At 33.9% G+C, this 18,336-nt stretch overlaps 1 protein-coding gene and 1 long non-coding RNA gene across 5 annotated transcripts; both read right to left on the reverse strand.

Annotated features, from left to right (window-relative positions):
• Window positions 1-808: 808 nt before the first annotated feature.
• Window positions 809-7,571, reverse strand: LOC109587150 (uncharacterized). 3 transcript variants are annotated; one of them, XR_002187417.1, is made up of 9 exons: window positions 7,488-7,510; window positions 6,048-6,122; window positions 3,035-3,088; window positions 2,935-2,991; window positions 1,879-1,916; window positions 1,751-1,825; window positions 1,081-1,154; window positions 904-1,014; window positions 809-849 (listed from the first exon to the last, which is right to left on the reverse strand). It is a non-coding gene; the product is annotated as an uncharacterized LOC109587150 (long non-coding RNA). The 3 variants fall into 3 exon arrangements; XR_002187415.1 differs by having other exon boundaries at window positions 812-862; XR_002187416.1 differs by lacking the exon at window positions 6,048-6,122 and having other exon boundaries at window positions 812-862; window positions 7,488-7,571.
• A 399-nt stretch (window positions 7,572-7,970) lies between these two features.
• On the reverse strand, window positions 7,971-18,057 carry LOC105314678 (clustered mitochondria protein homolog). 2 transcript variants are annotated; one of them, XM_020003385.1, is made up of 14 exons: window positions 17,784-18,057; window positions 17,508-17,711; window positions 13,078-13,221; window positions 11,764-11,873; window positions 11,630-11,659; window positions 11,447-11,546; window positions 11,136-11,208; window positions 10,987-11,063; window positions 10,832-10,935; window positions 10,093-10,241; window positions 9,998-10,040; window positions 9,017-9,097; window positions 8,174-8,299; window positions 7,971-8,055 (listed from the first exon to the last, which is right to left on the reverse strand). In XM_020003385.1, the coding sequence occupies exons 4-11, from the start codon at window positions 11,818-11,820 to the stop codon at window positions 10,028-10,030; spliced, it is 603 nt and encodes a 200-aa protein (XP_019858944.1). In that variant the 5' UTR covers window positions 11,821-11,873; window positions 13,078-13,221; window positions 17,508-17,711; window positions 17,784-18,057; the 3' UTR covers window positions 7,971-8,055; window positions 8,174-8,299; window positions 9,017-9,097; window positions 9,998-10,027. The 2 variants fall into 2 exon arrangements, with proteins under 2 accessions (XP_019858944.1, XP_019858945.1); XM_020003386.1 differs by lacking the exons at window positions 7,971-8,055; window positions 8,174-8,299; window positions 9,017-9,097; window positions 9,998-10,040; window positions 10,093-10,241 and adding an exon at window positions 10,360-10,415 and having other exon boundaries at window positions 17,784-18,053.
• Window positions 18,058-18,336: the final 279 nt, after the last annotated feature.

Raw genomic sequence — 18,336 nt, forward strand, 5'->3', positions numbered from 1 at the left:
CATTACTGTATAGCCGGTAATTCTCATGGGTTGCAAAGTTCATGGATTTCACGTATTCCTTATTGATTCACGAAAATTAATTTAATATGGTACCTGCATGGTACACGTGGTAGAATTCACGAAATTAAAATCCGCGAATTGGATTGTTAGTAGATTTTGCGAAATACAGGACCCAAAAATTACCAGCCATACGGTATTATATGTACATGTATTAGAAAAGGCTTACTGATACTGCATTGTGTCCATTCAACAGGTACAATGGATAACAAACAGTAGTCCCCCAACTCAACAGTCAACAATCAAATGATTAACACATGTTAGGCTGAGGTTGTCCTTGCCTGTAGCCAATCTATGATAAAACAGTCAAAAAATTATAGCTACATGTACATGACATCAACTAACTTTAACACAAGCATCCGTGACAACAAGTGCACCTAAAAGTGTTCAAATTAAGTTGTCAGTACTTGTACTTTACCGAAAATATCAATAAATGACTTTAAAATACACAAATCCTGATATACAAGGGAGTGGTGACCCTGTCAGGGGCGGATCTAGGGGTGGGCCAGGGTGGGCCAGGCCCACCCAAAAATTTTGTGCAGTAATTTAAAATCAACTTTTTCATGTGCATGACTATGTAAACTGTGAAGCATGACTATGCAAACAATTTTTAACCACAAAGGAGTTCATTTTAACAGCTTTAATCTTCAAAATTTTGACTCTGAATGCTGGCCTTGTTGGCCACACCCACTAATTACCACACCCAAATCATCAAGGCCCACCCAAGGATCACATCCTAGATCCACCCCTGGACCCTGTCCCGTCCAACAAAGATCAGGAACTGGTTCGTCACTACAAGACGCACCTAAAAGTGTTCAAATTAAGTTGGTAATACTTGTACTTTACGGTATATATCCATTAATCCCATTAAAATACACAAATCCTGATATACAAGGGAGTGGTGACCCTGTCCCGTCCAACAAAGATCAGAAACTGGTCCGTCACTACAAGACGCACCTAAAAGTGTTCAAATTAAGTTGGTAGTACTAGTACTTTATTGTAAATATCAATAAATGACTTTACCGTTTTAGGTTACAGACATTGATCCATTCAGTTACTCCTGGCTCACAAGGATGAATTACAATAGCATCATATATCTACATGTACACACACTATGTTATACAGTTGTATCAATTAAAGATGAAAAATTACTTAATGAGTACATGTACATTGTACATCATGTAAATGCAAATTTCTGGAATTCAAGAAACAAAAGTAGTAAAATTACATACCGTACATTTGAAATGAAGAACTACACATCCTGTATGCACATGTACATGTACATAGGTATCAAGCAGGCTTAAATAATTATTTGAGTGTGGTCAAATGCTTAAATAGTACTACAATAGAGTACTCGTACTCATACTCAATACAATTTGCAAAAATGAGGGACTTGTACTTGTACTCATTTTAAAATTTTAACAGATACATGTAATGTACTTAAATACTTCTTAGAGTACATGTACTTTGCCCCAAGCCAGGTAGCAAGTAGAAATTTAGGCAAATAAAATTTTACCTATAAGCCAAAACCTTAACTTAAGACGTTGGCATGGTAAAACATTTGTAAAAAATTATTAATTTCCGAACCTTCATTTTTAAAAAGCAACTTGCCCAAATTATCTATTCCAATCTACATGCATCTACTATGTACGACATACATGTTACATGTAGCTACACAATATATCATCATTACCTGCCACGAGTCTCTGTGATCAACAAGAGCTAGTAAGAAGTCTGCAATTAAGTCAATGAGAATGGACAGGAAGACCTAAATAGATCAGTCAACTCCTTTATCTCAATAATAGTGTGAATCAATCATACCTTTAATGTACCATCAACTGTAACGGCAATCTCTGCATCTGTAATGTGAGTAAGAAAGAGGAGACAAAAGTGTTAAAAGTGTAAAAACAAACCCAATTTATGGCCTATTAATATTAAATTTGTGTCATGTCTTCAGAAGAATTACTGTACGTGTTATCATTTTGAAAAATGTGATGTAGTATTAACACAACATACAAAACTACATATTACATGTACATATATGTCTTGGTGTAGCCATTGACAAAAGGTCTCAGAAAAGCTCATAAACATAATTGTAGACTGATCAAAATTACATGAATGCATTAGAAAATAGACAAAAAATATTAAAAGTACTAATTATTAAATTGGGTACCTCTAACCACAGAATAGAGGCCCAACATGTACATGTATGTCTGTCTGTCAGCAGTTAATCAACAGAACAGGTGACTGTATAAAACGTGCATTGTTTCACAAGTATACACTACAAACAATGTTGGCTACACAATTAATCACATTAAAAATTTCATAGATGTACATGTGTATAGCAAATAAATTATATTAATTGCAAATAACAATTTCACTTTTTTGTTATAAAACAATAATAATAGATTGCACACACTCTTAGGAAAACCTCAGACATTGAGTTGAGGTTGTACAAATTAACATTACAGTCATTTAGTTTATCATTACTAGCTTTCAAATAAGAATAAGACATGAACAAGAAAAACACACAAAAAGACAGAAATAAAACAGAGAGCATTCATGAAGGTGAGAGATAAGGGCCCTGGGTAGACCTTATCTTGCAAAATAAAGGGCAACTATTGCTATAAAACTTTGCAGTTTCATGAGATGGCAAAATACAGTGTACCTAGATAAAACAAGTGCCACAAAATGGGTGGTGCCAATCATTAATAGAACTTTTACTCAGTAAGCTTAAACTTTAAACGTAACAATTTTCTGAAACACACACACTCTCTTTTGCCCCGATATTATTTTGAGCTATTGGTACTAGCTGCATACCTCATTCTACACAGCTCGAGACATACACTTACTCACTGCTAGCATAAAGGAACTTACTATTACGTGTAGCTGTTTCTCTTCTTACAGCTCTAGTATCACCATCAGTTGCTTCTCCTAGTAACAATAGATACACTTACTGCTAGCATAAAGAACTTACTACTACGTGTAGCTGTTCCTCTTACAGCTCTAGTATCACCATCAGTTACTTCTCCTAGTAACAATAGTAACAATAGATACAGTTGTAGTGAACTCATGACATCACATCTCATGCATATTCATGATATCTCTTAATATATATTGCATGTTGTGTTTTAAAATTGATCAGTGTTTGGGTGTCAAGTCAACTCGAGGTAAATGTGAGCGCTCTATGGCAAGCGCATATCTGCTTCCCTATCACTAGCTGCAACACACATATACTCATACGCTAAATTGGTGACCCGGACGGCCCTGTCCACTCACTGCTGCTAAGAAAGTGTGCTAAAAAAGTAATTTTTGCTGCTAAAAAAGTAATGTTTGCTGCTAAAAAAGTAATTTTTGCTGCTAAAAAAGTAACAAAACGCAAACCTAAAGCAGTAAAGACAATAGCCAATTATTTATGACCATATGGATGTTACTATAAAAATAAAAAAATTTGTAGTTTGTATTGCCAGATAGTTGAGATAAATCTGTGAATTAAAAGAACAAAAATAAACCCAATTTAAGCACTATTAATATTAATTTGATCAAAGAATATGTTGTAATGTCTTACAAGAGTTACTAAATGTAATATTTTAATTATGTAATGTAGTAAATTTACAATTAACCTAATAAACTATATACTATATCTTGGTATAGTCATTGACAAAAGGTCTCAGAAAGCTCAAAAACTAAAACTATCCAAATTGTAAACTAATTTTCAAAAATGAAAATTAAATGAATGTATTAGAACAAAGCCACAAAATATTAAAGAGTACAAATTTTTACGTTGAGTACTCTCTAACTACAGTAGTGGCCCTACTTGTACATGTATGCCTGAACACATTAATTAACTCATGCAAAAGAAGTGGTGACTGCATAAAACGTGTATTGTTTCACAAGTATACACTTTCAGTCAGAGATTGACTACACAATACGGATCTGATTTATCACAGCAATTTACATTAAAAATTAAATATAACATGAATTAATAATTGCATAGAATTAAGAAAACAATTTTTTGTGATAAAAATATTAATAATAGATGTGACAGTGCACACAATTTTAGAAAGACCTTAGACTTTGCTTTGAGGTTTTAAAAATTAACATTACTTTTACCGCAATTGAGCAAAGCCCACTAAGACGAGAAAGATGTTGTCTGTACGGGGATAGGGTCGTCCAACTATTACTAAAGTTAAGTAGCCTAATCTTCATTAAAAGTGGGTGTGGTCACAATGAATTAAAATGGCGGCTATCAGCAAGTCTGGGCTTATTTGCAGCAAATGCTCAGCAAGATTAGACTAAACTGAGTCCAAATACTTCGCTAGCAGTAAGATGGGTCATAAAGCACAACAATAGAGTGGCTCAGGGGCTGAGCCCTTTAATGTTTTACATTCTTCTACTTTGGTTTATCATTACTAGCTTTTGAAAAAGAATAACACATAAAGCTCCAATTTCATAATAATTACTTGTTGATTTGTGCATTAAATAAGACAAAATGAGAGTTTAATTTTAGCTGATAAAAATTAAACAGACATAACAAAGAAAGAACAAAAATACACAAAAAAGACAGAGAGAAATAAAACAGATTAATGAACTATAAAGATTATATGAAGTCAAGGACTGTAGGAGAAGATATGTACATGTACATGAAACCAAACACTCATCTTTATTACAATGGTACATACAACACAATCACACAATGGTACATACAACTAGTGTTGTGCTAGTTCCAACGGAACTAGAACTAAATCTATTTTAGTACACCTATTTTTCTCCTAGTTCTAGTTCCAAGAACTAGAACTAGAACTGAACTACATTGATACAAAGAACCAAAACTAGAACTAAAACTAGAATTTGACAAATTAAAGCACTGGAACTAAAACTAGAACTAAAGATTTAGCTATTAAGGAGTTGAAACTAAAACTAAAACTAAAATGTGCAATTGTAAATCACTAGAACTAAAACTAGAACTAAAACGCTACCCTTTTAATAACTAAAACTAAAACTAGAACTGAAATGGAGCCCTTTTAATAACTAAAACTAAAACTAGAACTAAAATGGTACCACTTTGAATAACTAAAACTAAAAATAGAACTAAAATGCTACCCTTTTAAGTTATTAAAATTAAATTTCATTAAAAAATTATAAAAATCACCTAGAAATGGTGTATTAGTAGGACTAAAACTAGAACTATAAGGCCAGAATCAGAATTTGGCATGGAACTAAAATTAAAACTAAAACTAAAACGGAAGTACAAGTAGAACTAAAACTAGAACTGAAACTAGAAATGAAGTACTGGTAGAACTAAAACTAGAACTAAAACTAGAAGTGGAGTACTGGTAAAACTAAAACTAGAACTAAAACTAGAAACGGAGTACTGGTAAAACTAAAACTAAAACTAAAACTAGAAATGGAATACTGGTAGAACTAAAACTAGAACTAAAACTAGAAATGGAGTACTGGTAAAACTAAAACTAAAACTAAAACTAGAAATGGAGTACTGGTAAAACTAAAACTAGAACTAAAAGTAGAAATGGAGTAGTTGGTAGAACTAAAACTAGAACTAAAACAGAAAATATAGTACTTTACAACACTACATACAACGGTACTCTCAAACATCACACACATACCACTACATTTACAAAATACAGAAAAACAAAAAAAAGCAAAAATTATTAATCATAAGTACAAGTCAACAACGAGAAATAAAAGGCAGTCATTAGAGTAGGCCACGTCAATGTAAAATGTACTAATTCAATATCAATCATCACAAAGTGTTGTCTGCTACAACATTTCTCTAAAGAATATTGTGTGCCACGACTGGTATCACCTGCATGTGTGTGTTACAGTAACTGTATTAAATGCTAGGTGTGAGAATGGCAGGAGTGTTATTAAAACTGAAAATAACTAACAATCTTGTACATGTACATGTAGAAGCAGAATCTATAAATGTACATGCATACTTTAATCATTACCAGTTACTACTAACTCACAGTTTATGATGACTTTGCACTGCTAAACGATTAGATGATGAACATTCAAATAACTGGCAAGGAAATTTAGGCAACCTACAGTAGATAAGGGAGGAGCATAAGTGTACATGTTCAAATCAGAGTAGACTCAGAACAACTCATTTCCACCAAAATATGTCGCCATATAATGTGTATGGTAATAACAAATGTAAATTTTAGTTAAAATCGACTGACATGTAGGCTATTTCAAAGTTAACTATGTACATGTACAAGAATATTAAAGATAGGGTAATACTGATAGGATTTTCCAGTATGAGTAGTGACAGCAAATAAATTGATTACTATTAGAAAAGGCTCTAGAATGATCTACCGTATAGCGGAAAATTTTCGTGGCCCAAAATTTTCGTGGATTTCGCGTTTTTTTCAATACCCATGAAAGTAAAATCCGCGAAAATCGATTTTTATACAGATTAAGATGGCCGAATTGTAGAAAACCACGAAAATTAAAGCCACGAAATTGATTTTTGGACGGATCCACGAAAATTTTCCGCTATACGGTATTTATTCATGCAAGTTGCAAATGCAAGCCTGTGTCACTACATATTGTCATAATAGTGTTGAATAAAGTGAGAAGTATTGTATATAGTGTCAGTGCAAGTGCATGCCACTAACATAAACTGAGTGTCATAGTGTGAATGAACAGCAAAATTTATTTCAGGCTAAATGAGATAAATTTCATCAAAATTATAATAATTAGAAAATGATGGATTCAACAAAGTTTGACTAAAAGGCATATTAAATGTATACATGTAGACACGATGGAATGCATGTGATTATTAAGTCACAGCTTAGGCAAGCCTTGTATGACTTGTTGGATTAATTCATTTATTTATTTTGAGCATTAGGGTGCATAGCATACACATGCAAGGTAAAAGATGTAGGACATGTACACTTAAGGGCATGAGTGGAGGGAAAACAATTATGTAATAAAATCAAGCTGACTTGTATCTGTAAAAGCATTGCACAGCTGAAAGCTGTACCATGCCATAGTCAGCCTTGTCCTTTAATTTATATCACACATAAAATTACATGCCATATTCAATAATTTTACTACGTAAAAATTAGATCACAAAATTTTGAAACCTAAATTTCTACCACATTAATTTCATACTATGGTGACGGCATTAACATAAATTTTTGAGTGTGCAATATTGGTACCTGTAATATCTGATACAGTAGTATGTATAACTATATACAAAGATCAAGTGTTTACAATAATTAGCTCAGGCTACTGATACTCGCATCATGTGTGAATTTGGGTGTTTACAAATAGTTACACTTGGCATTGCTATTAATTTTTTCTTTTTCGAAACAACAATTATTTATAATTTATGAAGACAACATATGAACAAGATAATTTTGGTAATTAACCATTGGCAATAGTTAGCCAAATACACTTACAGTCTGCTCATAAGAGACTTGCTTCTCAGTGATATACCTCACGTTTTTTAAAAGACTGAACAGTACGTGCATGATCTGGGCCAAACTAATTGTGAGAGAAAACAGTTAAGAAACCTAGATGGCCTGGCATTAACATTACTGCATACTTTAGTCCTATAGATATTGTATGCTTTTCTCTTATTTTGCTTAGCTTCAGCAAATGCTCCAATGTGAGTCAATGAGTTGGCAAGAAGATGATGACTAGAGAAGAGAGGGAGGGAGGTAGAGAAAGAGGGATGGAGAGAGAGGGAAAGAGAGAGGGGGAAGGGAAGGAGGAGCCAAAACAATGAGAAAACGATAAGATAAGATGTACATGTACATGTATCTTATCATTACTAACATTGTGGCTACAGTAATTGATTGACTTCCATGAAACCTAATGAACAGATACAAGAACAAACATAGCCAGCCTTAATTCTCTTGATTTGTATATACTAGCTCACTTGTTTTGTAATCTACGAGCACTTTCCAGATATGCCTGACTTTCTTCATAATGACCAGCATTACTCAATAGTAAACCAATGTAAAACTACTCAATGTAATTAAAATAAATAATAACAGTTATGATACAAAATTTACAATACTTTTAAACAATACATGTACATGTGTATGATGAAACTAGAGAACATTGATAAAACAATACTTACATCAACATTAGACATTTCAGGATGATCCTCACCAAGTGTTAACATTATTAGATACATAACTCTATACAGTAATCTCAACACCACAACATTCCTCTCAGCCCCACAGCAATACTAAGCCAAATGGAACTATATAAAGAAAAAAATCAGTGGTGGGCTTAGTCGTTGAAATTATCATGATCATGGTTTCCTGCAGAATTTTGACATAATGCTCTCAGTGAATTTTTAAAGTTGTTCCAAATGTTGATAAAATATTTCAGAATGTATTTTCCCAAAATTTAATCAAACATTGCAAAGGTAAAAATTTTATTAAACTTTGTGATACATATAGAAGTTCTAATACTGTGAAAAAATTTTAAGCAGACTTTAGTCAAAATTTGGATTTTTATAAATTTTAAAACTTTCTTTAAAATTGGATCAAAGACATGGTACATGGTATTTGGCCAGAATTTGCCAAAAACAACATAGGAGAAAATTCTGTGTTTATAATTTTCTCATAACATATCCATATGTTGTACAGAAAGTTAAAGCTCATTCTGATCAAAATCAGATTTTCATTAATTTTTAAATTTTGCTAAAAAAGGGGCCAATACCAAAGAATTTGGTTTATGACCAAATTTTGCCAAAAATTGCTCAAGAGACATGTTTCTGATACATATACATGTCCTAATGATGTTCCAAAGTTTGAGCTCATTCTAATCAAATTTGGATTTTTTAATGATATTTCAAAGGCTTGTCAGCTCATAAAGCATGCCTTTTAGCTCACTTAGCATGCTTTGTGGGGAACTAATAGTGTGATAAATTTATAATAAATATTGTGTGTGTGGCCCGTTATTAATAACTAACATAGGCTGATATAGAGCTGCAGTGGTCCACTCCTAGCAGTCTCTCATACATAATGACAGTTTTGTGCTGAAATGATATTGCCTGAAGATGAAAAAAGAGAGAGATTAAATGTAGCAAGTCAATTTAAAATTAAATTTCAATTGAGTAAATAATTAATTGCTACCTTGTAAAGAAATTAAAATATTAATAAAGTTTTAAAGCGTTTTGAACTAAAGTCTGTTGAGTTTCATTTGACTTAGTGATTTTTAACGACCTGGGGGTTTAGTCCCCTTGTCGTTCCTACATGTATAATTGATTTCACCCACATGTGATGCTTGCATATTTGTATGTCCACACTTACATTTCTTTTATACATGTTGTATTGGAGAAATAAGAAAATTCATAAGCCTTAGCAAACACCCTCCCACGCTCCTTTAAGTAGTCAGAGCAAACAAAATGGTGGCTTACACATCGGACAAAGTTATAAGTTTTTATGCAAAAGAACATATGTACAGTCTCAAGACCTTTCTTGAAGGATTAGAAGGTAGAGAAAACCTCTTTAAGTTTTAATAAGAACCCAGCTGTACATGCAAGGTGGTGAAATCAATTATAGTAATACTTTTACACTGTTACGCTTGTTTATAATAACTTTTGATAATCCAGGAATTTAGAAATTTTGTTTGTGCCATTAGAATTGCTAGGTCCTTCCAGTCGTTAGAAAAGAACAGATCAAAATGACAAGGCCTTAGCCTATTTTGGATGTCCCTCTATAAACTCAATGACATACCTTGACCAAAATGACGCAGCTAGAACAGCCAAATCAAATTCAGCTTTTATTATTAATTGATAACAACCAGGGATCAGGTGAAAGTGAGTAAACTTTAGAACATGCATAACATTTTAACTCGGTATCAGTCATTTAAACTAAACTACATGTACAACCAGTCGATACATTAACATGTACATGGCATGCACATACATGTAGTTACATGCACCACTTACTAGTTTACTGTCACCTAGAGCATGATGAATTCATGCAATAACTCTATATATAATAATACAATGGAATATATAAGTACTTAAATGACACCACTCACTTATAACAGTTAGCTATGTTGACATGTTGTGGCCCAAAGACTTGAGCAAACAATTGCACAGCTCCAGATAGATAGTCAAGAGCAACTTCAATATTACCAGACTGCAACTGAACCTGAGCCAACTCATACAAACCAGAGGCTTCAAGAGGCTGGGGGGATTGAGGGAAAGAAAATTTAAGATAAAAAGAAAATTAGAAATACAATAAAAATGTTGAAGATTGAAGTACACATACATGTAAAAGACATAATATACCATCGATCTGAAAATTTTTCACTGTGATTGTAATTTCACTGGATTAGAATTCCAAAAAAAATTAGATCACCTACATAATTATATGCCACATTCAATAATACATGACACAGTCTTATTTGGTAAAATTAAATAACAGCATTATTTAAAAACACAAAAGTTTCTACCACATAAATTCCCTAAACTACGGTATACATTGTGTAGCAAAAGTGACAGTACAAAGCAGTAATAAATGTGACCATAATTGACAAAAGGTACCTTATAGCGGGTAGTGAAATTTGTCTTTATAGCTAAAAAAATCATCTTCCTGAGCTCCATTTATCATAAAATTACTCCACAGGATGCAAAAAGTTGCTATCTAACTTTTAGAAACAATTTTAGTTTAACAGAGCACTCAGAGGTTGATATTTTTCATTATAATGATGAATTTTCAAATCCACCATAAGGTACCTTTTGTCAATTATGGTCACAAATGAAGTTTTGTCTCACTTTAAAATCAGTGTGCTTAACAACAGGTACAATACAGGCAAGATCACCTTCATTCAATGGAGCAGTCAAGGAAAATTTGTAATCCTTCGATGTAATCTGTACTCCTGATAAGGGGTGCGGTCAATGAATATTAGTGAGGTATGATGCCATCTAACCTGTTTTGTTACAGAATTCCCTGAGAAGAGAGACTCTGCTAACACCACAAGTAGTACACATGTGAGTTGCAGAATTACTAGAGAAAGAGATAGATATTTAAGTACATATACATCATTAAATATTGTTTATTCCGTTATTATTAGCTTACTATTCCAATGTGTACAGGAAATGCTGAAGTACATCTTCCACTAACAGTTTCCATAACTTTCCTTGAGACAAGTCTAACAAAATATATCATTAATGTACAGTACATGTACAAGTTGCATATTATCAATTGCAGCTATTGTACAAAGTAAAAGGTAAAGTAAACATACACTGCATATGGCCTTTGAAATGCACTGCAATGGCTCCATACATTAATAGTAACATAATACAGTCATTACATGTTCATATACATGTAAAGTAAATGCACATTATGCTCTGTATGTCACACATGCTGTAAAAGATATAGCACAATACCTTTTCCAGCAGATGTAGTTTTAGTGACTGGACCACTAGCACCACCACCACCACTTCCTCCTCCCTTCTTCTTCTTGGACTTCTTTTTTGTAGCAGCAACCTCAGAGGGAGAGAGAGAGAGAGAGAGAGAGGACCAATGATACAACAGGAGAGTAGGAGACAATAGTACTGTACAGTACTTACTTCATCAGAAACAATCTCTTCAGTATCAGTCTAAAAAATAAAAAAGAGCAAAGTCAAATAATGACAAAATTAAAGTTACATGTACATTATGTACAAATGTATTGTTAGTGTACTATTATCACTGCATATCTTACTAGTAAACAGTTGAGGAAATAAGCCACATTGACTGACACACGGTTCAATGGAGTCATTAATAAAAGCTTCCTGAATCTCTTCTTAGTATCATCTCAGTAACACAGATCCTCTACGAGATAATATACATGTACATGCATATGTAAACATACAAGTATAGTGTCATTAATATGTAAAATGATGGCAGATCTGTGTGGAGAAATTGCTGATACAGTACGTCCTTGATTATCCGTACCACTTTTATCCAAACCCTTGCTTATCCAAACCCCTGCTTATCCAAATGCATGGCTGCCTCTAATGCCCATGCTTAGACTATAATAACCGGTTAAAATGGCTGCTGCAGCAAGGAGCTTACAGAGCTTAACAAGAGAAATACCGTATACTGGGAAATTTTCGAGTAGCCAAATTTTCACAAATTTCACGTTTTTTACTTCGTCGCAAAAATAAAAATCATGAAATTGTAACTTTGCAGTGCCACGTGGTGGAATTTATAGGCTGTTTCCAAAAATATTATTTCATGAAATCTTACAAATGCAAAATTCGTGAAAATTTAGCGACGCAAAAATATCCCAGTATACGGTACCATTAAAGAGAAGCCTGAGATGCTCTGGGAGTTAGAGAAAGGAAAGTCATACTCATTTAATTTTCAGAAAAGTATAGGATAGGTCGGCCTACTGTATTCTGTGCTGTATTTCACTTATCCAGACTATAGAGGATATGCGTGCTAGGTATATTCATAATTTTTAAGTACCGTATATCCAACCCACACAGTAAATTGGCTGCCATGTTGGACTTTAAGTTTATTAAAAGTTCAATGGGGGAAAACTCATTTTCTTGCCTTGCTACCTTCTTGAGGCCTTTTTCGGAAGCTTAGAAAGCATACTGAGGATCTAATGGGTCTAGTAGTCACCTGAAAGATTGCTATCAAGAAATAAAGAGCGGTTTCCTGGTACCAAGCCTTTTTCTATCTTTTGTCCATTGCTGCCAATGCAAAGTTGATGTCCAACGAACTAATGTCTTTCTTGAAAGTTATTACGGCATGCAATGAATACATTTATTTTGCAATGAATACACTTAGCATGTATATCCTCTATTCAGCTATCTGAACATCTCTCCCAATAGAGGTGCACAAAGGTGTTTGGATAATCGAGGATGTACTGTACCAAATTAGCTACTACTACATGTACAAGTAACTAATGAATCGCCAAAAAATTGCCAAAATTATATTTTGGCAAAACTGCTTAACCCACAAAACTGCTAAACCCACAAAACTGCTAGTACAAGTACCATTGCATGTCAGGAATTAGTTGACTTACATGTAAGTGGTCCAGATCTTCCCTTGACTTGGCTAGCATTGCAATCTTCCCAATATAACGATTATTGATACCCCTTGAGTGGAGGAGGCATTTCAATGAGGTGCCATCAATTGGTGATATATTACGATATATACAGTCTCTCACCTACAGGTGTAAAACAATCATTAGTACATACATGTACAGTATAGCTGCATGGTTTATCATGGCCTCAAATTTATAATGTTTAAATTTTCTTTGAAATTAACATACACGATTTAATTTTTTTTTAATATTTTAATTGATGTTCACAAATGTAGTGGACCTGCACAAAAATTAATTCCATACTTTAAAAAAACAAAATTTATGCATGACCCTAGGACAATACAATAACAGTAAAAATATCTAAAATTAGACTAAAAATTATAAAGCATTTACAGAAAAATTTTCATGCTACAAGAAGTAGAAAGTATAATGTAAACCAAACATAGTATGAAATATGCAACAAAAGAAAGTTAATATACCACAGGCGCAGGGTGCATTTTTTTAGGGCTGTAAATGTGGCTGATTTCCAGACTGTTTGAAGATTCACAGAAACTAATTCGGCAAAAATCAAATTATTACGGTACAAGATGATAAGAGACGGTTTAAATTCACGATAATTAAATCTGCAAAATAGATCTTTAGGCCAATTCGTGAAATTTACAGCCCTGTACCCTACGGTACACATACAAATTTAGGTACAGCATTCATTGTTAAAAGTACAAATTATTAAATTGGGTACCTCTAACCACAAAATAAAGTCCCGACATGTACATGTATGTCTGTCAGCAGTTAATCAACAGAACAAGTGACTGTATAAAACGTGCTTTGTTTCACAAGTATACACTACAAACAATGTTGACTACACAATTAATCACAACAAATATTACATACATGTACATGTGTATAGCAAATAAATTATAATAATTGCAAATAACAATTTCTCTTTTTTGTTATAAAAAATAATAATAGATTGCACACACTTTTAGGAAAACCTCAGACATTGAGTTGAGATTGTACATTACAGTCATTTAGTTTATCATTACTAGCTTTCAAATAAGAATAAGACATGAACAAGAAAAACACACAAAAAGAGAGAAATAAAACAGAGCATTCATGAAGGTGAGAGATAAGGGCCCTGGGTAAACTCTATCATGCAAAATAAAGGGCAACTATTGCCATCATACTTTGCAGTTTCATGAGATGGCAAAGTATAGTTTACATAAATAAAACAAGTGCCACAAAATGGGTGGTGCCATTTACTAATAGTTTACTCAATAAGCTTAAACTTTAAACATAACAATGTTCCCAAACACACACTCTCTTTTACCCTGATAATATTTTGAGCTATTGGTACTAGCTGCATACCTCATTCTACACAGCTCCAGACATTACTTGCCATGTTATGGTACAAAAACATGGCAGTACAATTGTAAGGCATTAACTACCTTATGAGTTGTTCCTTGCTTTAGAGATAATTTTTAGTTGACTGGAAAACCAATGTGTAAGTTCTGCCCCTATAGTCAGTCTAAACGAAGGCGCTACACAATTGTGAAAGGGTTCTTCTATGGCTTCACTTCCTGATACGTCACTGATAAAATGATATTCATTGCCAATGGCTTATGAATATAATTAAAATCATTCAAAATTTGAACCACGTGTAGCTGATAAGCTGATAATTAGGCAATTTCTGAAAAACATAGCAAGTTTGAGGGGAATTTTACCTGAATAAAATAAGACCCAGCAACTGAGGAGTCTCACAATGTATTAAGTACAGTACCAGACCCTTTGGCACAAGCCCCCTATGAATGATTTGCACAAAAATCAAAGTTGCTTTGTGGCTAAAAAGTGAAGATGGTGGCTGTGCTAGTAGATGTGTATCTCCTAAACAGAAGCACAGATGAAGCTCATTCTTGATAATAGCAAGGAGGAGAGTTGGTTCTATCTGTATATGGTAAATAAGGAGAACAGCTCTTGTATATCAAGGATTTTAGGTCGCCAAATTGTGGCCAAGTTTACGGCACTTTTTCTACAGCTATATCTGCTCCATTAAGATTGAAACTTGTAGGACATGTAGACTACACCTTCCTAAGTCTATGGAAAGACTTTAGAGGTTCCTGGTAGTCTGTGAATGATTTGCACAAAAATCAAAGTCAAACAATTCTTATTAAACAAATAATTTTCACGGTGGCATATCTTTGCTTAAACTTCGCACATGAAAACAAAACTTGTTTCTTTATAACAAGCAACTTCTCTTTTCTTAATGGTGCTAGTTACAGCACTGTTCAAGTATCTATGTAAGAGAAATAAGTAAAATAGTATGTGTATCCATTACAGCATGAGGAAAACCATATGCTTTCCTACACTTCCGGTGTTCAGAGAAGTGTAGCGCCTTCGTGTAGACTGCGTATAGTTTTGACCAGAATATAAAGCTCTTACACAGAGGTATCCTCCATCTCACTTCAAGGTATGTTTCTCGCTCAATAGTGGTAACCACTCCCAAATCAATTAATATAACACTTTACACAGCCTCGATTGTAGCTTACTTGTCACTACTGTTAAAGCTAATCTTGAGGAACATAAAAAGACTCCAAGCCCTTAGTGATAGATGAACACCCTTTACCATCTGGATGAAGCCTATACTGCTTTATTAATAATGCAGGATTAAATTTCACTATGAATGAGAGCCTTCAATCAATAACGAAAAAAGAAATATACTGTGCCCGGACACTCTTTCTTGCAATAACTATATCTTCGTACCCTTTGACACAAATTCGGCATTCTACTTTCACACACAAAGAAAAAGGTTATGTCAATTTAAGTCTTTCTATTAAGGGCAAAAAGGTAAATATACTTAGTATAGTTACAATTATAGTTTGGCTATAAGTATAGTCACCTACATATTACAAAAGAGAAGCCAAACAATAGATTTCTATCCTATTACTTGTCAACAATCAATGACATTGGAAATCGTACTTTAATGACTTACATAACTTAAAGAAAGAAAAATTCATCATACTAGAACTCTTGACTTATTTTATGTGACTAAAATTTTTTGGCTTCTCAAACTTTGCAAGAAAGAAATTAAACTTGGAATCATTAGGTAGTTTCAGCTTTATGATAATTATGTGAAAACTTTGAACCTTTAACAGTGCAAAAATAAACCCAATTTATGCACTGTTAATATTAAAGTGGGACTTATTATTATTACTATTATTATTACTATTATTAAATTATTATTATTGTGAAATAAAATTCATAAAAATAGTGGCCCAAGACACAAAACACTAGAGATACAATAGGGAGACAAAAAAAGAGTACAAACAAAGAAGAACAAAACAAAAAGGCAAAAATAAATATTAACAATAGTATTAAGATTGATAGTCATATCACTACTTCACCAATGATATTAGACAACTTATAAAGCATAACTTGAGTCACAACTACATTTGAACACTAAACAAATATCATTATCAACTACTAATATATTACTATAAGCAAGAGTGGATAAGGAGGAGGGGAAAGTGTCTAACTGCCCTATGCTGCTAGTGATATGTGTGCGTAGAAGTCTTTCACAGTTTGTTTAGCACCTTCTTTGACCTGTTTAAACATCAACAGCCATGATAGTAAATGGGTGTGTTTTTAATAACCTATATGGTGCACCCACCCACACATGTAGTCACGATGCTTCAAGAGGAAGAGTCAGAACTACAGCACAATCCAGATGATCATGACTGTTACACAGATTGAGAGCATCTAATCTTGATGAGCGCTATGCCACTACACCTAAGCGCCCTAATGCATCAAGAGGACATGGAGTCAAGAGTCAGAAGCCTCTGCTCCAGTGAACTCAGATCTGTAATACTTCGTTTTTAAGATCAACAGCCCGTCTCAAAAGTACATGTACCACATATTCTTTCACTTCTATCATTATCCTTACTCTTGATGTTGCGGGTCCAAAAGGACCAGACTAAAGGAGGATGATCAAAGAGCTTTTCATGTGTCAATAACAAACATGGTTTGTGTGCTTGGAAACTACAAATCTCTTCAGAGTGGTACAAAGTGACTGGTACAACAAGGTGAGGTCAAATTCTGCTTCCAAGGTCTCTGGTCTCTTGCTGCTCAGTTCAGCAGCCATTTTTATATTACAGTTAACTTAAGTACATGCCCAACTATGGCTTCAGTGCAGCTATCACCTATTGTGCTAAATAAGGTATGCGGGAATGTACTACATAAATACACATACAAACAAGCATACATTCACAAACATGTACGTTACCAGAAAACCAGCTCAAAAATTACGTGGCAAAATTATAATAATTACAGTCAAATGTAAATTAACAGTGACTTTGTAAATATGGCCATCATTGCCATGTAGAGTTAAAAGTTCAAAACAAAAAGTTATGACTTACTATTGAATGACTGAAAAACAGATTCAACTTGAAATCGTTCAGAAAGCAGCCTCTTCACCACATAGAGGTGAGTTAATTAGAGCCAGCTGTAATTGTACATGAAGTAGTAACACACAGGTGGAACTAGGTGGAAAAGTGGGCTGATGTTATCACAAACCAAATAGAACGCCACAAAATTAAAAGTTAGGAATAGTGGACTGGTGCCTAAAAGATGTTATCACAAACTAAATAGACGGCCACAACATTAAAAGTTTAAAACAAAAAGTTTTGACTTACTACGCAATGAATGATGGTCCTGAGAAACAGCCTCAACTCGAAAACCTTCTCCTTCTGTTCACCACGCCGCTATACTAATTGAATACCTTTGATGGCAGCAGCAGAGACAGCAGGACGTCTTTTAGGCCTATTTACAGGAGTCCTTCTAGTCGGAGTGCTCCTCAATCGTTTGTTCGTTGCACCATTGTTTGCCTTCCCTAATTCTGCCATGATTCATCACGTGATGCCAAGGAATGTAGGTTATGCAATGGACCTTATGCACCGAAATGATTCTAATTAACGCACCACCAAAGTGGTGGTAAAATGGCGGATTTTTGGAGGGAAAGACAGGCTAAACAATCTTCTCTTTCATCCATCCATTCTAGCTGTGGGAGCCACTTTGAGCTGTCCTATTGTTTCAGTATACTCTATTTATCTCTTTTGTAAGCTCTTTGGTTGCTGTTTTGGCTTTTATAGCATTTTATCATAGGAATATTCTCAACCATTGGCCATTCCCGTTTTTCTAAATTTTGCTTTAAGGAGCCAGGGCGCTTGCCCCTCCATTGCTAGGAAG

Source organism: Amphimedon queenslandica, unplaced genomic scaffold (assembly GCF_000090795.2).
Source record: "Amphimedon queenslandica unplaced genomic scaffold, v1.1 AMPQUscaffold_12675, whole genome shotgun sequence".
Lineage (NCBI taxonomy): Eukaryota > Metazoa > Porifera > Demospongiae > Haplosclerida > Niphatidae > Amphimedon > Amphimedon queenslandica.

What these genes read in the sequence shown, in the direction of transcription:
- LOC105314678 (XM_020003385.1), bottom strand. Translation starts at nt 11,820, where the DNA reads ATGACTCCATTGAACCGTGTGTCAGTCAATGTGGCTTATTTCCTCAAC. An exon ending in AACTACATCTGCTGGAAAAG is followed by an intron (nt 11,209 to 11,446) that starts GTATTGTGCTAT and finishes ATATTTTGTTAG; the next exon opens with ACTTGTCTCAAGGAAAGTTA. An exon ending in GGAATTCTGTAACAAAACAG is followed by an intron (nt 10,936 to 10,986) that starts GTTAGATGGCAT and finishes ACCCCTTATCAG; the next exon opens with GAGTACAGATTACATCGAAG.